Consider the following 25105-nt stretch of genomic DNA (forward strand, 5'->3'; position numbering starts at 1 on the left):
TGAGATGAGTTCTACAAGTGCTCTGGCTTATTCCCTGGGAAAAGTTTCCAGATTGTGGTGCAAAAAGCAGAAACCCAAGCAGAGCCCAGTGGTCTCCTATAGTTGATGAGGTAGAGCTTGGAGTCTGAGGGAGCCAAGATAGTAGAGTTCTCAAGGAGGAATACTGGAAAGGAGAGGACTCTGAAAATAGGCAGAGGGTCCCTTATGTTTACTAGGCTCTCCCCTATACCAGGTCTCCCCTATAAACCTCTTTACAGTCACTGTCCATCAGCATAGCAAAATGTTGTAGACTCACTACTTGCCTTCTCTGTGTTGTACAGCCCTCCCTTTTCTCCTACCCCCCATGCATGTTAATCTCAATACCCCCCTACTTCTCCCCCCCCTTATCCCTCCCTACCCACCCATCCTCCCCAGTCCCTTTCCCTTTGGTACCTGTTAGTCCATCCTTGAGTTCTGTGATTCTGCTGCTGTTTTGTTCCTTCAGTTTTTCCTTTGTTCTTATATTGCACAGATAAGTGAAATCATTTGGTATTTCTCTTTCTCCGCTTGGCTTGTTTCACTGAGCATAATACCCTCCAGCTCCATCCATGTTGCTGCAAATGATTGGATTTGCCCTTTTCTTATGGCTGAGTAGTATTCCATTGTGTATATGTACCACATCTTCTTTATCCATTCATCTATTGATGGACATTTAGGTTGCTTCCAATTCTTGGCTATTGTAAATAGTGCTGCAATAAACATAGGGGTGCATCTGTCTTTCTCAAACTTGATTGCTGCGTTCTTAGGGTAAATTCCTAGGAGTGGAATTCCTGGGTCAAATGGTAAGTTTGTTTTGAGCATTTTGATGTACCTCCATACTGCTTTCCACAATGGTTGAACTAACTTACATTCCCACCAGCAGTGTAGGAGGGTTCCCCTTTCTCAACATTTGTTGTTGTTTGTCTTTTGGATGGCAGCTATCCTTACTGTGTGAGGTGATACCTCATTGTAGTTTTTTTTTTTTTTTTTAAATAATTATTTTTTATTGAAGAGTAGTTGACGCACAGTATTACATTACATTAGTTTCAAGTGTACAACACAGTGGTAGAACATTTATATACATAATTCTAGGTTCCAGCTATCACCCTACCAAGCTGTTACAATATCTTGACTATATTCCTTATGCTATACATTACATCCCGGTTGCTTATTTATTTTACCATTGGAAGTCTGTCCTTTTTTTTTTTTTTTTTTTGTGAGGGCATCTCTCATATTTATTGATCAAATGGTTGTTAACGACAATAAAATTCTGTATAGGGGAGTCAGTGCTCAATGCACAATCATTAATCCACCCCAAGCCTAATTTTCGTCAGTCTCCAATCTTCTGAGGCATAACAAACAAGTTCTTACATGTAGAACAAATTCTTACATAATGAATAAGTTACATAGTGAACAGTACAAGGGCAGTCATCACAGAAACTTTCGGTTTTGCTCATGGATTATGAACTATAAACAGTCAGTTCAAATATGAATACTCATTTGGTTTTTATACTTGATTTATATGTGGATACCACATTTCTCTCTTTATTATTATTATTTTTAATAAAATGCTGAAGTGGTAGGTAGATACAAGATAAAGGTAGAAAACATAGTTTAGTGTTGTAAGAGAGCACATGTAGATGATCAGGTGTGTGCCTGTAGACTATGTGTTAATCCAAGCTAGACCAGGGCAATAAAACATCCACGTATGCAGAAGATTTCTCTCAGAACAGGGGGGGTGAGGTTCTAAGCCTCACCTCTGTTGATCCCCAATTTCTCACCTGATGGCCCACCTGCGACTGTGCCTGTCTTAGGTTGTTCCTCCCTTGAGGAATCTTACCCGTCTCTGGCTAACCAGTCATCTTCCGGGGCCATACAGGGAAATGTGAAGTTGGTAAGTGAGAGGGAAGCCTTATTGTTTGAAAAGGTTAGCTTTTCACTTCTTTGCATATTTATGCCCTGTGGCTTCTATGCCCAGCATTTGTCTCGAGGTATCTTTACCACTTGGAGGAGTTATGATAGTCGGTAAATTTGATATGAGGCACGAATTCTATTTAAGGGTTGTAATTAGGAAGGAAGAAGAAAAGCTATAGAAGTAGCAGGCGGAAGAAAACATGGGAAGATTGATTATTTCTTTGACAAATCTTCTTGTAGAGTAACTTCAGCATATATAGGTTTTAAGCTACTACTTAAATTGCGCACACACATTAACATAATAGGAGTATAGTTACATAACCAAAGCATATCTGTAATTACCAGCCATCTCCAGGGAAACCAAGAAAACCATTAAGGCACCTTAGGCATTTGTGAAAACTTATCTATGATATGGTGGATATTGTCCAACTGAACTTGAACAGTCTGAGAGAAATCAGACAAATTAAAACAACCCATTCCTGGGGACTGTTCACATCCCATATGTTCTTTTAACAGTAAATAGTCTGTAGTTGTAAGAGTTTGGAGCGCTACAATTTGCACTTCTCCAAATTCTTGGTTGAGTTCCAACAGTATAGATCCAGTCAAATTTGTTGTTTTACTGTATGCACAGGCCAGCTTAGATATCTCCTTCCTCATTCCCATGGCAAGTCCAGGAACTGGTGGGATGAGTGCATCTACTGCTGTAGCAGTGCGTGGATCTTTGTTGGGGTTTTTTGATGATCATCTTCTGGCATGAGTCTTCCAGAGAGTGCAGATGTTGGAAGTTCTTTTTCATATCGTATCTTAGTTCATTTTCGGGGTAGCCCAATTAGGCTTTGATCCTCTGTATAAACACAAACAGACCCTTTGCCTACACTTTTATATGCCCTTTATACCCTTGTGTAGAACTCGTTGGAGGTTACCACACAGGAACTGCCCTTTTTTTTTTTTTTTTTTTTGCTTTGTTTTTGGTATCACTAATCTACACTTACATGACGAATATTATGTTTACTAGGCTCTCCCCTATACCAGGTCTCCCCTATAAACCCCTTTACAGTCACTGTCCATCAGCATAGCAAAATGTTGTAGACTCACTACTTGCCTTCTCTGTGTTGTACAGCCCTCCCTTTTCTCCTACCCCCCCATGCATGTTAATCTTAATACCCCCCTACTTCTCCCCCCCTTATCCCTCCCTACCCACCCATCCTCCCCAGTCCCTTTCCCTTTGGTACCTGTTAGTCCATTGTTGAGTTCTGTGATTCTGGTGCTGTTTTGTTCCTTCAGTTTTTCCTTTGTTCTTATATTGCACAGATAAGTGAAATCATTTGGTATTTCTCTTTCTCCGCTTGGCTTGTTTCACTGAGCATAATACCCTCCAGCTCCATCCATGTTGCTGCAAATGATTGGATTTGCCCTTTTCTTATGGCTGAGTAGTATTCCATTGTGTATATGTACCACATCTTCTTTATCCATTCATCTATTGATGGACATTTAGGTTGCTTCCAATTCTTGGCTATTGTAAATAGTGCTGCAATAAACATAGGGGTGCATCTGTCTTTCTCAAACTTGATTGCTGCGTTCTTAGGGTAAATTCCTAGGAGTGGAATTCCTGGGTCAAATGGTAAGTCTGTTTTGAGCATTTTGATGTACCTCCATACTGCTTTCCACAATGGTTGAACTAACTTACATTCCCACCAGCAGTGTAGGAGGGTTCCCCTTTCTCCACAGCCTCGCCAACATTTGTTGTTGTTTGTCTTTTGGATGGCAGCCATCCTTACTGGTGTGAGGTGATACCTCATTGTAGTTTTAATTTGCATTTCTCTGATAATTAGCGATGTGGAGCATCTTTTCATGTGTCTGTTGGCCATCTGTATTTCTTTTTTGGAGAACTGTCTGTTCAGTTCCTCTGCCCATTTTTTAATTGGGTTATTTGTTTTTTGTTTGTTGAGGCGTGTGAGCTCTTTATGTATTCTGGATGTCAAGCGTTTATCGGATGTGTCATTTTCAAATATATTCTCCCATACTGTAGGGATCCTTTTTGTTCTATTGATGGTGTCTTTTGCTGTACAGAAGCTTTTCAGCTTAATATAGTCCCACTTACTCATTTTTGCTGTTGTTTTCCTTGCCCGGGGAGATATGTTCAAGAAGAGGTCACTCATGTTTATGTCTAAGAGGTTTTTGCCTGTTTTCTTCCAAGAGTTTAATGGTTTCATGGCTTACATTCAGGTCTTTGATCCATTTTGAGTTTACTTTTGTATATGGGGTTAGACAATGGTCCAGTTTCATTCTCCTACATATAGCTGTCCAGTTTTGCCAGCACCACCTGTTGAAGAGACTGTCATTTCGCCATTGTATGTCCATGGCTCCTTTATCAAATATTAATTGACCATATATGTCTGGGTTAATGTCTGGATTGTCTAGTCTGTTCCATTGGTCTGTGGCTCTGCTCTTGTGCCAATACCAAATTGTCTTGATTACTATGGCTTTATAGTAGAGCTTGAAGTTGGGGAGTGAGACCCCCCCTACTTTATTCTTCTTTCTCAGGATTGCTTTGGCTATTCGGGGTCTTTGGTGTTTCCATATGAATTTTTGAATTATTTGTTCCAGTTCATTGAAGAATGTTGCTGGTAGTTTCATAGGGATTGCATCAAATCTGTATATTGCTTTGGGCAGGATGGCCATTTTGACGATATTAATTCTTCCTAGCCACGAGCATGGGATGAGTTTCCATCTGTTAGTGTCCCCTTTAATTTCTCTTAAGAGTGACTTGTAGTTTTCAGAGTATAAGTCTTTCACTTCTTTGGTTAGGTTTATTCCTAGGTATTTTATTTTTTTTGATGCAATTGTGAATGGAGTTGTTTTCCTGATTTCTCTTTCTGTTGGTTCATTGTTAGTATATAGGAAAGCCACAGATTTCTGTGTGTTGATTTTGTATCCTGCAACTTTGCTGTATTCCGATATCAATTCTAGTAGTTTTGGGGTGGAGTCTTTAGGGTTTTTTATGTACAGTATCATGTCATCTGCAAATAGTGACAGTTTAACTTCTTCTTTACCAATCTGGATTCCTTGTATTTCTTTATTTTGTCTGATTGCCGTGGCTAGGACCTCCAGTACTATGTTAAATAACAGTGGAGAGAGTGGGCATCCCTGTCTAGTTCCCGATCTCAGAGGAAATGCTTTCAGCTTCTCGCTGTTCAATATAATGTTGGCTGTGGGTTTATCATAGATGGCGTTTATTATGTTGAGATACTTGCCCTCTATTCCCATTTTGCTGAGAGTTTTTAACATGAATGGATGTTGAACTTTGTCAAATGCTTTTTCAGCATCTATGGAGATGATCATGTGGTTTTTGTCTTTCTTTTTGCTGATGTGGTGGATGATGTTGATGGACTTTCGAATGTTGCACCATCCTTGCATCCCTGGGATGAATCCCACTTGGTCATGGTGTACTATCCTTTTGATGTATTTTTGAATTCGGTTTGCTAATATTTTGTTGAGTATTTTTGCATCTACCTTCATCAGGGATATTGGTCTGTAGTTTTCTTTTTTGGTGGGGTCTTTGCCTGGTTTTGGTATTAGGGTGATGTTAGCTTCATAGAATGAGTTTGGGAGTATCCCCTCCTCCTCTATTTTTTGGAAAACTTTAAGGAGAATGGGTATTATGTCTTCCCTGTATGTCTGATAAAATTCCGAGGTAAATCCATCTGGCCCGGGGGTTTTGTTCTTTGGTAGTTTTTTGATTACCGCTTCAATTTCGTTGCTGGTAATTGGTCTGTTTAGATTTTCTGTTTCTTCCTGGGTCAATCTTGGAAGGTTGTATTTTTCTAGGAAGTTGTCCATTTCTCCTAGGTTTCCTAGCTTGTTAGCATATAGGTTTTCATAGTATTCTCCAATAATTCTTTGCATTTCCGTGGGGTCCGTCGTGATTTTTCCTTTCTCGTTTCTGATACTGTTGATTTGTGTTGACTCTCTTTTCTTCTTAATAAGTCTGGCTAGAGGCTTATCTATTTTGTTTATTTTCTCGAAGAACCAGCTCTTGGTTTCATTGATTTTTGCTATTGTTTTATTCTTCTCAATTTTATTTATTTCTTCTCTGATCTTTATTATATCCCTCCTTCTGCTGACCTTAGGCCTCATTTGTTCTTCTTTTTCCAATTTTGATAATTGTGACATTAGACTATTCGTTTGGGATTGTTCTTCCTTCTTTAAATATGCCTGGATTGCTATATACTTTCCTCTTAAGACTGCTTTTGCTGTGTCCCACAGAAGTTGGGGCTTTGTGTTGTTGTTGTCATTTGTTTCCATATATTGCTGGATCTCCATTTTGATTTGGTCATTGATCCATTGATTATTTAGGAGCGTGTTGTTAAGCCTCCATGTGTTTGTGAGCCTCTTTGCTTTCTTTGTACAGTTTATTTCTAGTTTTATGCCTTTGTGGTCTGAAAAGTTGGTTGGTAGGATTTCAATCTTTTGGAATTTTCTGAGGCTCTTTTTGTGGCCTAGTATGTGGTCTATTCTGGAGAATGTTCCATGTGCACTTGAGAAGAATGTATATCCCGCTGCTTTTGGATGTAGAGTTTTATAGATGTCTATTAGGTCCATCTGCTCTCCTGTGTTGTTCAGTGCTTCTGTGTCCTTACTTATTTTCTGCCCAGTGGATCTATCCTTTGGGGTGAGTGGTGTGTTGGAAGTCTCCTAGAATGAATGCATTGCAGTCTATATTCCCTTTTAGTTCTGTTAGTATTTGTTTCACATATGCTGGTGCTCCTGTGTTGGGTGCATATATATTTAGAATGGTTATATCCTCTTGTTTGACTGAGCCCTTTATCATTATGTAGTGTCCTTCTTTATCTCTTGTTACTTTCTTTGTTTTGAAGTCTATTTTGTCTGATATTAGTACTGCAACCCCTGCTTTCTTCTCACTGTTGTTTGCTTGAAATATGTTTTTCCGTCCCTTGATTTTTAGTCTGTACATGTCTTTGGGTTTGAGGTGAGTTTCTTGTAAGCAGCATATAGATGGGTCTTGCTTTTTTATCCATTCTGTTACTCTGTGTCTTTTGATTGGTGCATTCAATCCATTAACATTTATGGTGACTATTGAAAGATATGTACTTATTGCCATTGCAGGCTTTAAATTCGTGGTTACCAAAGGTTCAAGGTTAGCCTTTTTTAGTATCTTACTGCCTAACTTAGCTCGCTTATTGAGCTGTTATATACACTGTCTGGAGATTCTTTTCTTCTCTCCCTTCTTGTTCCTCCTCCTCGATTCTTCATATTTTGGGTGTTTTGTGCTGTGCTTTCTAGGAGTGCTCCCATCTAGAGCAGTCCCTGTAAGATGTTCTGTAGAGGTGGTTTGTGGAAAGCAAATTCCCTCAGCTTTTGTTTGTCTGGGAATTGTTTAATCCCACCGTCATATTTGAATGATAGTCGTGCTGGATACAGTATCCTTGGTTCAAGGCCCTTCTGTTTCATTGTATTAAATATATCATGCCATTCTCTTCTGGCCTCTAGGGTTTCTGTTGAGAAATCTGACGTTAGCCTGATGGGTTTCCCTTTATAGGTGACCTTTTTCTCTCTAGCTGCCTTTAACACTCTTTCCTTGCCCTTGATCTTTGCCATTTTAATTATTATGTGTCTTGGTGTTGTCCTTCTTGGATCCTTTCTGTTGGGGGTTCTGTGTATTTCCGTGGTCTGTTCGATTACTTCCTCCCCCAGTGTGGGGAAGTTTTCAGCAATTATTTCTTCTAGGATACTTTCCATCTCTTTTCCTCTCTCTTCTTCTTCTGGGACCCCTATAATACGGATGTTGTTCCTTTTGGATTGGTCACACAGTTCACTTAATATTGTTTCATTCCTGTAGATCCTTTTGTCTCTCTCTATGTCAGCTTCTATGCGTTCCTGTTCTCTGATTTCAATTCCATCAATGGCCTCTTGCATTCTATCCATTCTGCTTATAAACCCTTCGAGAGTTTGTTTCATTTCTGCGATCTCCTTTCTGGCATCTGTGATCTCCTTCCGGACTTCATCCCATTTCTCTTGCGTATTTCTCTGCATCTCTGTCAGCATGTTTATGATTCTTATTTTGAATTCTTTGTCAGGGAGACTGGTTAGGTCTGTCTCCTTCTCTGGTGTTGTCTCTGTGATCTTTGTCTGCCTGTGGCTTTGCCTTTTCATGGTGATAGGAATAGTCTGCAGAACTGGGACGAGTGATGGCTGGAAGGACTTCCTTTCTTGTTGGTTTGTGGCCCTCCTCTCCTGGGAGAACAGCGACCTCTAGTGGCTTGTGCTGCGCAGCTGCACGCAGACAGGGTTTCTGCTTCCTGCCGGGCAGCTGTGGAGTTAATCTCCGCTGTTGCTGTGGGCGTGGCCTGGCTCCGGCAGCTACTCCAAAATGGTGGAGTCGCGTTGGAGCAGGAGCGGCTGGGAGGCTATTTATCTCCGTAAGGGGCCTCCCTGCTCCCTGCAGCCCAGGGGTTAGGGTGCCCAGAGATCCCCGGATTCCCTACCTCTGGATTAAGTGACCCGCCCTGCCCCTTTAAGACTTCCAAAAAGCACCCGCCAAAACAAAACAACGACCACCAAAAAAAAAAAAAAAAGAAAAGAAAAATATTTTTAAATTAAAAAAAAAAAAGTTTTTAATTAAAAAAAAAAGGTGGTCTTTCGTTTTTCTTTATTCTCCGGTGCCAGCCTCAGGCCTCTGCTCACCGGTCTTTCTGCCCTGTTTCCCTAGTATTGGGGGCCCTTTCCCTTTAAGACTTCCAAGAAGTGCTCGCCAAACAAAACAGCAAAAAGGCAAAAAAAGAAAAAAAAAAAAGGTCACGCGCTTTTCTTATGTCCTCTGGCGCCCAGCCTCCAGTGCCCGCTCACTGTTCTTGCTGCCCTGTTTTCCTAGTATTGAGGGTCCTGCACTCTGGCCCGGATGGCTGGGGCTGGGTGTTCGGCAGTCCTGGGCTCCCTCTTCCTCCCGCTCCGCCTATTCCTCTCCCACGAGGCGCTGGGTTCTCTCCTATGCGGATGTGGTCTGGATATTGTCCTGTGTCCTCTGGTCTTTATTCTAGGAAGGGTTGTCTTTGTTATATTTTCATAGATATATGTGGTTTTGGGAGGAGATTTCCGCTGCTCTACTCACGCCGCCATCTTCCGCCCCTCTCTTAAAGTATTTCTTAATTTGGGTTTGTATACTTGTGGCTACGTTCTTTCTTGGCAAGAATATCACAGAAATGATGATGTATTGTATTCTTTCAGGTAGCATACAATTTTGAATTGTGTCAGGGTTTTTTTCCACAGATAAGATTTTTAACTTGACACCATTAAGGATCTGAATTTTAAAGAGATTCTTAGACTGGTGGCTCATATCCATCAGCTTGTTCAACTTTCGCACCTGTCTCATCCCCAGTAGCTTTTCCAGAACTACCATGAAGCTCCCATGAGTTTTCCCAATTCAAACTTGGGCTTCTTTAGCATTTATAGTTTTTCTAATAAACACATCATGGAGTGGATAAATAGATTGGCAAGACTTTTCTGTATCTTTTCCAGTGCTGTCTGGAATCAATTTATTGGCCAATTCTCTGAAGTCATTTGCCTGCACTTCTTGGGTCATGATTTCCATCATCTTCTCCAGGATTGGAGAAAATCATCTTTTCCATGATTTCCAGGATTGGGCACACCTGTTGATGCTGAGTATGCGGTCTTTCATATCTGATTATTGCATTTTTTAAAGTAAAACCAATACAGAATAGATGAAGCAAATAACCATTAGAGTAGTCTGGACATCAACATGAGCTTCAGTCAGGGTCTGCCTTTTTTTTTTTTACCATAGAGCACATTTTGTCATGGGTAAGATCCATGTCTTGGAAATTAGGCAATTTTTGCCTTGAGCATCCTCAGTAATTAGCTTGAATTTTCTAAATGCAGCTTCATCGTTCTGCAGATCAGTGAGAGTCACTTCAAAAACAACCCTTGAGACCATCAGTAGAAATTTTGGTCCCTTTTGTTCTTGTGACTGTAGTGTTTTTCCTATATTTCTTATACTGAACATGGCTGATGCTTTCAAATCATACCCATCATTCTTAGAAAATGGATCAACCACTTTCTTCTTGGCTCCCTTTTTGCCTTTCATAAGGTGCTTGTTCTTATGACCACCATAATGCTGCTCAGAGAGCCAAAAGGAGAATTGTGCCATTTTTCATGATACTTTAATTACTCGATTAAAGTGTTATATCTGTCAGTCTTCACTTTTAAGTTACTCTTTTTTCCCTTTGTAATTAATAATCTTTGTGAAGTACTTTGAAACTATATAAATATCTCATTTCTCATCACACTGTAAATATTCATTACTATTTTATATCAGTATGGACTCATGTTTTCAGAAGATTATAATCTGTTACCATTATTATTTACCTTCATGCTCATATTTGGAGGTGAGAGCTTCTTCAAGCTGGCTTCTGTGTCCTTTTGACATATCCCCTATAGATCTTTGGGTACTTCCTTATTGTTAGCAAAACAAGATATTCGAGGCTCATCTTGTACTTTTTTTCTTCCGGCTCTGATACCAACTATTTTGCAAAGAAGCCCTAATTGCTTTTGGTGGAAGAGAGTATTTAAAAACCGAAGTCTGGATGAGAGGTGTGCTTATTTTGTGAGTATGCTTTTGGGGTGCTGCTGTTCTGTGCACTTTTCAGAAGACAAAGTTAGGGAATATATGTATGTTTATATACATATACTCATACATACATACATTTATGTCTTTATTTTTCTGTCTTTCTGTTCACATTGACTGCCATGAGTTTACATTGATACCTCAAGTTACAACTCACCACCATAGGATTCCTTCTTGTTTTTTTCCTATGTTTGTAACTCCCTTGTTTGATACAGGGAGATTTGATTCCCTTTAATCTTAATATATTTACTTATTTAAGCATAATGTGTTTATTTGCTTAGTCTCCCTGGGTGTGACCAAGCTCCTATTTCTACTGCCTCCCTGGTCCTACATGTCAATACCCTAATTACCCAACTTGGACTCCTGTATCTTGCCTTTAGACTCTGTCTGCTATCCTACATCATCAATATTCTTTTCAACCTGTGTGTGTTGTGACACCCACAGCTACCCTCCTACTTACCTGTGGATACCATTCACACCCTGCTTGGGTTCTTACTCCTTGCATTGGGTGGCCCTGCTAAGAGGATACCATCATACATTCTTTACCCTGCTAGGATTTTGATACCCTACATAAAGATGTTCTTTACCCCTGTTCCCTCAACCCTTGTGGCTGTCTGCCTTTACCCACTTGAACTCTAGCATCTTATGCTGGGCAACCCATCCATGAGAATGTCCTCTTAATCCTGCTCAGGCTCCAGGGCTTCTCATGAATGCCCTCCTCACCCAGCTTAAATTTCTTATCCCCATGCTGGGCTTTGCTACTTTTCCACACAGACTCACTCTAGTTCCGGCCTTAACCTTTGATTCCTAGCCCTACTATGTAGGCATCCTACTCACTGGTTGGGTTCTAATACCTTATGCACCTCCTGCACAGGTACTCTTCTCTCCCTGCTCAGGCTCTGACCTGTGCTGATCACTCTCTATCACCTTCTACTGGCTTGGGCTGTGATGGTCTGTACTATCCCCTTTAGGATACACTTCTCACCATGCTCTGGCTCTGATACCCACACCAAAGCTGGGCTCTCCCTACTTCCTCCCATAGATACTGTCCTCATTCTGCCTGGGCTGCCCATCCCAGTGGAGACTCTTATTTTGCTTGGGCTCCAAACCCCACAGTAGGCTCTCTCCCTGTGTGTCAGGCTTCCCTCTTGCATGAATGCTCTCCTCATCCTACTTTTTAGGTTTCCATCCCAAGCTGGGTCATCCTTCCATTCCCTGCAACCCCCACCCATCTTTACCCTGCTTGGGGTCTGACACCTTACACCACATACTTTATTTATGTTGCTTGGACTGTGTACCTGGATATGTCTTCCTTCCCCCTTCCCTTTCCATTAATGCTGTCCTTTTTCTGCTTGGGCTCTGAACCCCTCACAAGGCTTCACCCCACCAGTCTTCTGACACCCAGCCCTGGGTCCTCCTCACCCCTCTTGGACTCTATCTGAACTCTACAATTTTTAAAGCTATATTGAACTCTTGTAAGAACTTTGAAAATTATTAATAAGCCACAAGTATTTTACTCAACAATTTGTCATAGATAGGACTTTGAAAGTCTTATTCCTTCTAGGACAGACAAGTAATTTCTTCAGAAAATAGTATAAATAAACTAAGGCTATAGATAGACAAAATTGTTAATTGAATAGTATACTCCATTCTGTATTTCATAAGTGTTCAGAAGTTATTTAGAAAATAATTGTGAATGTTATTTAACATTTATGTGTTTTATAAAATATTTAAGTGGAAAGTAATACATGCTAGAAAAAATACATGATGTTGTGTATTAAAATGGTTGTGGAACCCAGGGTAGTTTTCTTATTCCCCACATTAATATCATTTTATGCTGCTGTGTATTATTTAAAATTACTTTAGAATGCTACATTGTTTTAGGAAAACAATAATAAAATACAATCAGGAAGAAGTTATATGATTAAGTAAAGATGTGACAGCTGACTAGTAAATTGACCTAAAATTCAGTAAGAAAAATTTGTTAAAACAGAGTATCACCTACTAGTTATTCTTGAACTCGATAATCTTTTAGAAACCAAATATTCAGTAGACCTGCAGCCAGTACATTTTTCCAGTAGAGATGCATGCCAAGTATGATGACTGTCAAGCCTGAAGTGTTTTTACCAGAGTCAATGTTGTCTGTCTTCAATGCAGAACTATGTTGGCTCAGTGGAGGTGCCAGGCATTTTGTTTTAGAATGTCTGGCTTGAAACCTTGGGATTTGGGATTAGGATTCATAGTCTTGGGATTGATTCATCAGTTTATTGGGATATTTAATAGAGAGATGGAAGAGTAAGCCACTTAGTTCCCAAGCCAGTTGCAAGTCTTTTAACTGTTTTCGGTTGCTGAAGTAGCCTTGTATTTATAGAGCTTTAAAAAATATAAAATAAAATCCTACTTTTAAAACAAGATACATTTTTGGATTTTTCAGCATTAAGGTGTTTATATCTGATATCTAGGAGCATTCATTATTGAATAACTAATATTTAAATAACTAGTATGTTAAAACTTTAAGCATTCCCAATACAAAGTATCATCTTTTGTACCACAGATATTTAGCTGCTTGCTTAACAGTTGAAAAGAAACTTAAAAGAGCTTTCCCCCTTCTTGTTGTTCATCTCTACGTGGAGTTAAGTCTGTAGTGTTAGTTGTGTACAACTTTTATTTATTTTGTTATCTGAAAGTAAGATAATCTTCATAAAAATCATAAAGTAAGTGGTCTTTCTGGCAGTTTTGATCTTTACTTTCTGATCCTAACACAATTGAACATTGAATGCTGTCTATCAGGTCAGGGGTGGGATTGGGGATAACAGTTCCAAAAAAGGAATAATAATTTACAGAGTTCTTTTTAGCACATCATCTTATTTAAACCTTAGAGCAATTCTGTTAGGCTATGCACTATCCATGCATAGCCTTAATTTTTATTGGTTTTATTGATTTAGTTAAATTAGATATTTTAGTAAAAAGACCATCCATGAGCTCACTGTTGAGCCCAACTTATTTCTGCTCCTCCTCTGTCTGATCTCTTTGTCTCCCCATCAAAGGAAAATACTGTCCCAAACTTTATCATTTCATTCTTTTGTTTTATCATATTTCTTTTTTTCGTTTTTATTGTTACACAAGCTTCAAATTCTTTATTGGCAAAAGCTGCTTCACAGGATTGTTATTAAATTAAGTGAGGATATGTATATAATAAGCTTTGCACAGTGCCATTCCATCCCCCCGCCATGCTCAATAAATGATAGTTGTAATTGTAGTAATAATGTTGTTATTTTGCTGAGAGAGAAAACAGCAAGAAAGCATGCCTTTTCTCAGCTATTTCTTTTGTTTTAATTCCCTGGACTCTTCTTGGGAAAATGAAGGAGTATGGGGGTTTGAGGTCTTTTCATCTTTTCCTGGAACTGAGCAAACTGAACAACATGCAGAATGAAGCAGTAGAAAATGGAATTTGGGCAATCAGCAATTAAGGAACAATTTGTAATGTAATGTAAAGGGAAAAAAAGCTGTGCTATTTAAGTTACCTGTTTCCTATCTCTTTCACTGCCTTTCACCCTCAGAACAGAATCTCTGTGTTCTTTTGAGTTTAATGCAATATAGTGAAAACTCCCACCCCCTCACAGCCAGTGTTGAAGAATAAAGGTCCAAATTGACACAGAAATAATCAGTGACATAAATGGATCAAGTAGAGTTTACTAAATGACCAAGCACATAAGCCAGCCAGTCAGCCTATTTCTACACTGTTCTTCCCACTCAACATTGTGGAGCATTAGTTTGCTTTCAATATCTGAAAATGATTTCATTCCTCAATTTCTTCCTTCCTTCGATTGCCTTGGGGCCTGCACTGTTGCACTAATATGAGACAAATCCTTGATCTTTTCAGCTTGTTCATTTTCTAATTTCTTTTTTCATGCACTAATGTTAATAATTTATGGTAACAGAGTTAGTTATTATATTGCACTTGCCCTAATTCTACTACATGGATACTTAAGCACTGCCCTTCTATCAGGCTTTTTAGTCAACTAAAATTCATAATGAGCCATTTAATGAGTTGTCAAACATTATTGTACAAATTATTAGCAATATTAATAGCAAAAATATATAAAACAATAGTCACCTGAATCCTGGCAGACCAGGGAAAGAATTGCTTAGAAAACAAAAGTAAAATCATTTCTAAATTTTAAAAAAAGAGAGTGAGTGCATTTAAGTATATTGCACAAGAGTAGTCTTACCAGCTGTTATATTAATCCTTATTAAATTTCACTTTATTCCTTTGGGCAGATATTCCAGCCTTTCATGATCTGTGATGAAATATGACATATGATATATCCCTCTTAAGCCTGTGTTATTTACAAATTTAATACCTTTGTTTGAGTTGATGTAGGAACCACCTAGTAACCACCTCCCTTTATGTTGAACCCATGCATTTTTGAGTGCTGTTGCTTAGAGTTACCTATTTCATTAAATCTACATTTCTTCCTGTTGTTCATTAAGAACTTTTTAAGGTTTTCGTCAAATACTTTACTGAAATCAGGATACCTATACCTCCATGGGAGAGCCTGAAAAAGGAAATTAGATTAGTTTTCAGCTTGGCCTTCATCATAATTTTGCTTTTCACAAATAGAAGCTCTGTGAAAAGATAGTTTTGTTTATTAGCTTGTGCAGGTTCTTACTGTACTTGTTCTGTTTCTCTCTTTAAAAATCAGTGGGGAGGAGATGCTTGAACAGACATTTCTCCAAAGAATAAATACAGATGGCCATCAGGGAAATGCAAATCAAAACCACAATGAGATATCACCTCACACCACTCAGAATGGCCACTATCCAAAAGACAAGAAATAACAAGTGTTGGTGAGGATGTGGAGGAAAGGGAACCCTCCTACACTTGTTGGTGGGAATGTCAATTGGTGCAGTCATTGTGGAAAGCAGTGTGGAGGTTCCTCAAAAAACTAAAAATAGAAATAATTCGACCCAGCAATTCCACCTCTACGAATTCATCTAAAGGAAGCAAAATCCCTGATCCAAAAAGATATATGTACCCCAAAGTTTATCGCTGCATTATTTACAATAGCCAAGATACGGAAGCAACCTAAATGTCCATCAGTAGATGAGTGGATAAAGAAGATGTGGTACATATACACGATGGAATAAGCCAGATGGAGAAAGACAGATACTATATTATTTCACTTATTTGTGAATATAAAAAGAAAGCAAAACAGAAGGAATAAAACAGCTGTAGACTCACAGACACTGAGAAGGGACTGGTGGTTACCATGAGGCAGGGGGAGGGGGATAATAGTGCACAAAAATTCTCAATCATAATGTAGATTGATCATGGGGATAGTAGTACAGTATGGAGAATACAGCCAGTGATTTTGTAACATTTTTCTGTGTTGATGGATAGTAGCTGTACTAATGGGGGTGAGAATTTAATAATATGGGTAACTATTGAACCACTGTGTTGTGCACTTACTTGAAACTAAAATAAGAATATATCAGTTTTTTTAAAAGATGGGGCTTTACTGATGTATAATTTACATATCATAAATTCACCAACATAAAGTGTACCTATTCAGTGGTGGTTAGTACATTTACAGAGTGTGTAAGTATATCACCATAATCGAATTTTAGAATATTTTTACCACCCCAAAAAGAAACCTTGTAACCATTCTCTCTATTTAAAAGAAATGCTTGATATGATTTTACTTTTGTCTTAAAGGAAGTCTTTCCTCAGCAAATTGCCTTTCTGTCATGGATTTTCCATCCTCTTTCTTCATATTCTGTGTTTATAAACCTAAAATTTCATTTTTTCCTTATCTAGCTAAGTGATTTAAAAGATAATGTAAGAAAAATAGATACGGCAGCATAGCAGCACTTGGGAGTGTTTGTCATTTTTATGGGTTTAAAGCAACTAAGTTTTTTCTCTTGACGTAAATTTATTTTGGCAGATCCTTTATCTTTTCATCTAAGCTAATTTTTATTTTCAAATTCCCTTTTTGTTTGGACAAAAAAAAAGGGTTTGAGTGTGCTTTTCTTTTATGTATAAAGAAGTCTTGTTTTCAACATGGATTGAGACAGATATTGCATTAAAATCAACATTTGATGATATGGCATTTTTGTTTTAATTAGGTCCTCCCTACTCACCCCCAAATAATACATATATTTTTAAATAGAAGTAGCTTACTTAACGTTTTCTGCAACATTTTAACAAGCTGAAAATTTTCAATTGGGGTATATATACTCAGACAGATGTTGAATTTGCGAAATGCTTTGAAGATGAAAATTTCAGTGTTACGGTAATAGGATTTTTCAGGAGAAAATTTTGATTCTCTACTGTGAAAATCATTTAATAGTACAACTTCTAATTTTAGCTTTCACTACATTCTTCCTCATCCCTATCCACATCAAAGTTCTTTAATGATTAACTAGGAGGATGAAATGGATTCACTTATGAATTCAGTAATCAGTAACTAAAAGTATTGTCTTGTAGTGCTACCACTGTTTTTTAATCACTCCTGCAAATAATTGATAATCTTCTTTAATTGTTGGAATAAGCTTTAATTGTTGGAATGTTGGGTTTCTTGGAATATTAGGCAAGTTCCTAAAATTCTGTGCCTTGCTTCTTTTGAATAAGGGTGTGTGATTTGAATGGGACTTTTGGAGTTCTATCCAACATTTATTCTACTACCTTTAGAGGGTATTTTGAGAATTCTTTGTTTAAAAACCGTACAATAATAACTATAAAATAAATTTTAAAATAGATATAAATTTAATTTTTTGGGCAGTTAGAGTATTATGCATTAAAAAGGTGAAGTATTCTTTAATCTGGGATGCAAAAGTAATCATAATCCAATATAAGCATTTATGCTGATTTTTTTTTAATGTTTCATTCATTTTTTAAATTAAAGTATCATTGATACACACTTTTACAAAGGTTTTATATGAAAAACAATGTGGTTACTACATTCACCCATATTATTGAGTCACCCCCATACCCCATTGTAGTCACTGCCATCAGTGTAGTAAGATTATGCTTTCTGATTTAAGATATTCTATATTTGTGCATTTCCAGAGATGGAGATACCTCAGAGGAAGAATTATTTCCTTGAGTTATGACATTACTTTTTTAACTTCTTTGAGGGAAAAATGCATTATGATAGTGAATTAAAAGGTTTGCTGAAAGTTGCTGGGTGAAAGAGCAGGACTAGACTAATGGTCTAATTGGAGAAGCCAATTTAAAGCTGATGTACATGAGTATATGCTATCTCATATATAAAGAATGATTAAGTTATACTTTTAATATTACAAAGAAGGATACAGGCCATGTTGGGTTGTTTGACATTTCTTCTATTCTTTCTAAGTTTTATCTAGTTTTCTTTTTTTAATTTATCAAAGTATCATTGATATACAGTCTTAACGATGGTTTCATATAAACAACACAGTGGTTTCAACATTTACCCATATTATCATTTCCTTACCCTCTCTATTGTGGTCACTGTCTATCAGCATAGTAAGATGTTACAGAGTCATTGTTTTTTCTGTGCTATACTGCCTTCCCCATGACCTACCTATATTGTGATCGTGAATTATATTGTCCCTTAATCCCCTTCTCCGTTCCCATCCACCCTCCACAACACCTCCCCTTTGGTAACCACTAGTCTCTTTTCAGTGTTTTATGAGTCTACTGCTGTTTTGATCCATTTTGCTTTGTTTTTATACTCCACAAGTGAGTGAAATCATTTGGTATTTGTCTTTATCTGCCTGGCAAATTTCACTGAGCATAATACCCTCTAACTCCATCCATGTTGCAAATGGGAGGATTTCTTTTCTTTTTATGGCTGAATAATATTCTGTTGTGTACATGTACCACATCTTCTTTATCATTTCATCTGTTGATGGACACTTAGATTGCTTCCATATTTTGGCTATTATAAATAGTGCCGCAATAAACATAAGGGGTGCATATGTCCTTTCAAATCATGGATCTTGTTTTCTTCAGGAGTGCATATGTCCTTTTGAATCATGGATCTTGTTTTCTTCAGGTAAATTCCTAGGAGTGGAATTAGTGGGTCAAATGGTATTTCTATTTTTAGCTTCTTGAGGAACCTCCATACTGCTTTCCACAATGGTTGTAACAATTTACATTCCCACCAACAGCATAGGAGGGTTTCCCTTTCTCTGCATCCTCACCAGCATTTGCTGTTTGTCTTTTGGTATTGGCCATCTGAACTGGTGTGAGGTGATATCTCATAGTGGTTTTAATTTTCATTTCTCTAATTAGGGATGTGGAGTATCTTCATGTGCCTGTAGGCCATCCGTATTTCTTCTTTGGAGAAGTGTTTGTTCAGATCCTCTGCCCATTTTTTAATCGGGTTATTTGTTTTCTGGGTGTTGAGGCATGTGAGTTCATTATATATTTTAGATGTTAACTCCTTATTGGAACAATCATTTACGAATACATTCTCCCGTACTGTCATGTTCATTTTTGTTCTGTTGATGGTGTCCTTTGCTGTGCAGAAGCCTTTTAGTTGATGTAGTCCCATGTGTTCATTTTTGATCTTGTATCCCTTGCCCAAAGAAATGTGTTCAGAAAAAAGTTCCTCATGTTTATACTCAAGAGATTTTTGCCTGTGTTTTCTTCTAAGAGTTTTATGACTTATATTCAGGTCTTTGATTCATTTTGAATTTACTTTTATGTATGGAGTTAGACCATAATCCAGTTTCATTCCCTTACGTGTAGCTGTCCAGTTTTCCCAACACCAGTTGTTGAAGAGGCTGTCTTTTCCCCATTGTATATTCACGGCTCCTTTATCGTATATTAATTGACCATATATTAATGGGTTTATATCTGGGCTCTCTATTGTGTTCCATTGTTCTGTGGATCTGTTCTTGTTCTTGTTCCAGTACCAAATTGTTTTGATTACTGTGGCTTTGTAGTAGAGCTTGAAGTCAGGGAGCATAATCCCCCAGCTTTGTTCTTCTTTCTCAGGATTGCTTTGGCTATTTGGGGTCTCTTGTGGTTCCATCTGAATTTTAGAACTATTCTAGTTTGTTGAAGAATGCTGTCGGAATTTTGGTAGGGATTGCACTGAATCTGTAGATTACTTTAGGCAGGATGGCCATTTTGACAATATTAATTCTTCCTATCCATGAGCACAGGATAGATTTCCATTTATTGATGTCTTTAATTTCTCTCATGGTGTCCTATAGTTTTCAAAGTATAGATCTTTCACCTCTTTGGTTAGTTTTATTCCTAGGTATTTTATTCTTTTTGATGCAATTGTAAATGGAGTTGTTTTCCTGATTTCTCTTTCTGCCAATTCATTGTCAGTATACAGGAATGCAACAGATTTCTGTGTATTACTTTTGTATCCTGCAACTTTGCTGAATTCAGTTATTAGTTCCAATAGTTTTGTGGTGGATTCTTTAGGGTTTTCTATGTATAATATTATGTCATCTGCAAACAGTGACAGTTTAAATTCTTCCTTACCAATCTGGATGCCTTTTATTTATTTGTGTTGTCTGGTTGCTGTGGCTAAGACCTCAAGAACTATGTTGAATAAAAGTGGGGAGAGTGGGCATCCTTATCTTGTTCCTGATCTTAGAGGAAAAGCTTTCAGCTTTTTGCTGTTAGTATTATATTGGCTGTGAATTTGTCATATATGGCCTTTGTTCTGTTGAGGTACTTGCCCTCTATACCCATTTTGTTGACAGTTTTTATCATAAATGGATGTTGAATTTTGTCAAATGCTTTTTCAACATCTATTGAGATGATTGTATGATTTTTGTCCTTTTTGTTGATGTGGTATATAATATTGATTGATTTACAAGTATCATACCATCCTTGCATCCATGGAATAAATCCCACTTGGTCATGATGGATGATCTTTTTGATGTATTTTTGAATTCAGTTTGCTAATATTTTGTTGAGCATTTTTGCATCTGTGTTCATCAGGGATATTGGTCTTTTTTTAATTGGACCGGGGATTATTGGTCAAGTATATTGCTTAATCTCTGTTTTAATTTGGTCATTGATCCATTGATTATTTAGGAGCATGTTGTAGACATTTTTGTTTTCTTTGCATTATTTTTTCTAATTTTATACCTCTGTGGTCTGAGTAGCTGGTTGGTACAATTTCAGTCTTTTTGAATTTATTGAGGCTCTTTTTATGGCCTAGGATGTGATCTACTCTGGAAAAATGTTCCATGTATACTTGAGAAGAATGGATGGAGGGTTCTGTAGATGTCTTTTAGGTCCATCTGTTCTTGTATATTGTTCAGTGCCTGTGTTTCCTTATTTATTTTCTGTCTGGTTGATCTCTCTGTTGGTGTGAGTGGTTTGTTGAAGTTTCCTAAAATGAATGCATTGCATTCTGTTTCCCCCTTTAATTCTGTTAGTATTTGTTTCACATATTTAGGTGCTCCTATATTGTGTGCATAGATATTTATAATGGTTATATCTTCTTGTTGAACTGACCCCTTTATCATTATGTAATGTCCTTCTTTGTCTGTTGTTACTTTCTTTGTTTTTGTCTATTGTGTCTGATATAACTACTGCTACTCCTGCTTTTTTCTCCCTATTATTTGCATGGAATGTCTTTTTCCATCCCTTCACTTTAGTCTGTGCATGTTATTAGGTCTGAAATGAGTCTCTTAAACAGCATATAGATCGGTCTTGTTTCTTTATCCATTCTGCCAGTCTGTGTCTTGATTTGTGCATTCAGTCCATTTACATTTAATGTGATTATCAATAGATAAGTACTTATTGCCATTGCAGTCTTTACATTTGTGGTTACCAAAGGTTCCAGGATAGTTTCCTTGCTATCTAACAGTCTATCTTAAATTGCTGATTACTCTGTTTCAAACACCATCTAAAGGTACTTTTTTTCCCTCCCCTTCTTCTTCCTACTCCACACTTTACATATTAGGTATCATATTCTGCACTCTTTATGTATCCCTTGACTAACTTCATGAGTAGTTGATTTAATTTTGTATTTGCTTGGTAATTAATTGGTCTGCTACCTTTACTGTGGGTTTATTTTCTCTGGTGACAACTATTTAGCCTTAGGAGCATTCCCATGTAGAACAGTCTCTTTAACAGCTCTTGTAGAAATGGTTTAGTGATGGTGAATTCCCTCAAGTTTTATTTAGGTGGAAATTGTTTAGTCCCTGCTTCAAATTTAAATGATAATTTTGCCAAGTAGAGTATTCTTGGTTGCAGTCCCCTCTGTTTCATGCCACTTCCTTCTGGCCTGGAAGGTTTCTGCTGAGAAGTCTGCTGATAGCCTGATGGGCTTTCCTTTATAAGTGATCTTTTTTATCTCATTGGCTGCTTTCAGTACTCCCTCCTTGTCCTTGATCTTTGCCATTTGAATTATTATATGTCTTGTTGTCTACCTAGGATTCCTTGTGTTGGGAGATCCCTGTACTTCCATGAGCTGAGTGACTGTTTCCTTCCCCAGATTGGGGAAGTTTTCAACAATTATTTCCTCAAAGAGACTTTCTGTCCCTTTGTCTCTCTCTTCTTCTGGTGCTCCTATACTGTGGATATTGTTCCGTTTGGATTAGTTTTGTTGCACAGCTCTCTATTCTTTCATTCCTAGAGATCATTTTTTTCTTTCTGTTCCTCAGATTCTTTGTTTTCCTGTTCTCTAATTTCTATTTCATTCATGGTCTCCTCTGCACCATCTGGCTTACTTTTAAATCCCTCCATTGTACGTTTCACTTGCGATACTGTATTTTTCAAAATTTCTCTTTGTTGAAGTCCTCCATGTGATCTTGAATATTTTTCAATGTAGCTCAATGAGCATGTTTGACTTTTTTGAAATCTTTATCAGAAAGCTTAGTGATTTCAGTTTCACTAAGCCCTCTTTCTGGCCTTTTTTGTTGTACTTTTATTTGGACCAAATTCCTTTGCCACTTCATTTTTCCGTGTTCCTTATGGAATAATAGCTTTGTGTAGGTGGTGCCCTCTAGTGCCCAGAAGTTCAGTTTCCTGTGTGGGAGCCCACCTGTTGGTGTGCAGTGGGTATGGTGCCTTTCTGCCTTGCTTTTAGTGATCTGAATTCAGGTGGGCTCCATGGGCCATCAGTTGATCAGGGAGAATACTCTCTGGAGCTGCCGTGGGTGGAGCTGCCCTCCCTCTGGCCTTCCGCAGTGTCTGGGGATGCAGATGAGCAGAACTGGTGCCTGCCTGAAGGAAAAAGCTCAGCTGGGAGGATTTCCTGCCTTCCCGGCTGTAATGCCTGCCTCCACTGCCAGGTCAAGTGAGCCTGTGTGCAGGAAGGAGCCTCGTGCTATGCCCCTGTAGCTGCAGTGGGCGGGGCCACCCTCCGGCAGGCCTGGCTCAATGGTTGGGGTGGCACACGAGAGGGACTGGCGCCAGCCGGGAGGAAGAAGCGTCAGGCTGTGGGTTCATGTTCCTGGAGCACATCTCCAGGGCCAGGTGTTCAGTGGCCCTGGGCTTCTATTCCGTCCCTGGTCCACTCCTCTTCCTCCTGCCTTTGGGCTGGGCTGGGAGGAAGGGTTGGGTCCTGCCAGATCATGGCTTTGCCACTTTACGCTTTACCCTCTTCTGTAAGGTCTTCTCTTCTTCCCCAGATGTTGGCAGTCTGTTCTGCAGTCTTCAGGGTGCTTTTTCAGGATTAACTAAGTTGTATTTGCTGTGTATTTGTGTTTTATGTGATTTTGGGAGGTTTCTGCCTTGCTTCTCACACTGCCATCTTTTCCCCCCACCTCTAGTTTTATCTAGTTTTAGAATTTAATAACTTTTTCTGGAGACCATCTTAAACATAAGGGATGAAGGCAAGAAGAAAACAGGAGACAGAAACAATGGAAAGTTTCATTCTGCATTTCAATAAAATTACATAACAAAAGAAAAATGTTGGCAGTGGTTCTTTATAATAGTAATTATATGGACTTTGTGTGTATGTGTGAATAATATAGTTTCCTCATAAGTAAAAAGATGTATTTGTGTGCTCATATTTTAGATGATTGACTTACACTCCTTTAAAATTTTTTTCTCCTCCCACCCACAGAATCTGTCTATGATCTTCTCCCAAAGGAGTTGCAGTTACCTCCATCTAGAGAAACATCTGTAGCATCAATGAGTCAGACAAGCGGTGGTGAGGCAGGCTCGCCTCCTCCAGCTGTAGTTGCTGCTGGTATGCATTTCATTTTACTTCATTAAAGAAAACTAGAATATTATCTGGCCAACATGAACAGTGCTGGCAAAATTCTTAGCAAAAAGAGTGTGATTTGAGGGTTTGCTTTAGGAGTTTTTAAAATATATACTTCTAACATTAAAAATTTTCAGCATAATTTTATTGGTAAAATTATTATTTCTTTAACTCTCACATGGGCACATCTAGAATGGAACTAGAGTAGATCTTGTCTTCAACTATGGGAACAAGTTTAAAGTTCTTCTGTTGACTACATATAAAGAGGATAAATGCCAAGCTATGGATAGAAAATTAAAGTTGAGTCACAACTTAACAATTACTTAAAAAATTTTTGCCCAAAGGGAAAAATATTTTATTTTGTGTAATCTGAAAAAGAACTCAAGCACTCAAATCTCTAATGTTTATAACATGTTACTATAACCTTTTCCCCATATTTAACAACATGTGACTTTAGACTTATTTTATATTCAGTTGAAAGTAATGGGAGATTTGAATGTAATGTTTACATAAAGACATTTTCTTATATCAATGAGAAAGTATGGCAAGTAATGTTTGAAATATATCATTTATCTTTGTTCAGCTCTCAAATCATACACTTTATAATGAAATGAAATTGGTTCAAATTTTGATTGCATTAAAGATTGATAGACTAGCTAATAGAAGAAAATTCTTGGTTAGTGGTAAATTGATAAGAATGTTTAAATATACCAGATCACCCAATTGTAGTTCTTTTTTTATTTGGGTTTTATAGACTGCTAAGTGTGTTTGGTTTAAAAAAAAAAAAATACCCTGAATTCTTATCTATCCTACTAATTAGAGATTTCTTGTGTAGTATGATACCTCTTATCTTTTAAAATGGTGCTTAAAACCCATCAGAGCATTGTTTCCAGTAAATTCTTTTCATTTCAAAAAGAACAGTGAAATGGAAAGTTGTGATTTAAATGACGATATTGGTACTATAGTAGAACTTTGGATATTTTTCTTGTATGTGTTAACCTATGTACTATTAACCTGTGTACCAGTAGCTACCTAGTGCCTGATGCATCCTTCCTGGTTGAGGGGAGGAAATTTAAACATGGCAAAGAAACTTACCAGCCCTGCTCACTGTTCATGTGTTGCCAGACATTTTCTAACAGATTCTGTGGATTTAATTGTGAACTTTTTAGTAATGAAATTGGTGAGAGGACCTCGTTTCACTTTATATCCACTGGATTCTAAAATGTCCTGGAATATTTTTTTCTGGAATTTAAAATTTTAAAGCTAGTCCAAAAATTGTATCAGATAATAAAATATGAAAGAATATTTTTAATGAATATTTCACTTTAAATCCACA

General features: G+C 37.8%; 1 protein-coding gene and 1 pseudogene across 6 annotated transcripts in view; one reads left to right on the plus strand and one right to left on the minus strand.

Annotated features, from left to right (window-relative positions):
- Nucleotides 1-25105, plus strand: part of NFAT5 (nuclear factor of activated T cells 5) — a 132220-nt gene that overhangs the window by 43132 nt on the left and 63983 nt on the right. For 5 of the 6 annotated variants that reach the window (XM_036897788.2, XM_036897787.2, XM_036897789.2 and 2 more), the window contains one exon: nt 23629-23754. In XM_036897788.2, the coding sequence (XP_036753683.2) occupies nt 23629-23754 (126 nt within the window). Of the gene's footprint in view, nt 1-10497; nt 10571-23628; nt 23755-25105 lie in introns of those variants that run through there. The other variant, XM_036897791.2, reaches the window with a different exon arrangement.
- LOC118918741 (40S ribosomal protein S3a-like) lies at nt 9146-10330 on the minus strand (annotated as a pseudogene).

Source organism: Manis pentadactyla, chromosome 15 (genome assembly GCF_030020395.1).
Source record: "Manis pentadactyla isolate mManPen7 chromosome 15, mManPen7.hap1, whole genome shotgun sequence".
NCBI classification, from domain to species: Eukaryota; Metazoa; Chordata; class Mammalia; order Pholidota; family Manidae; genus Manis; species Manis pentadactyla.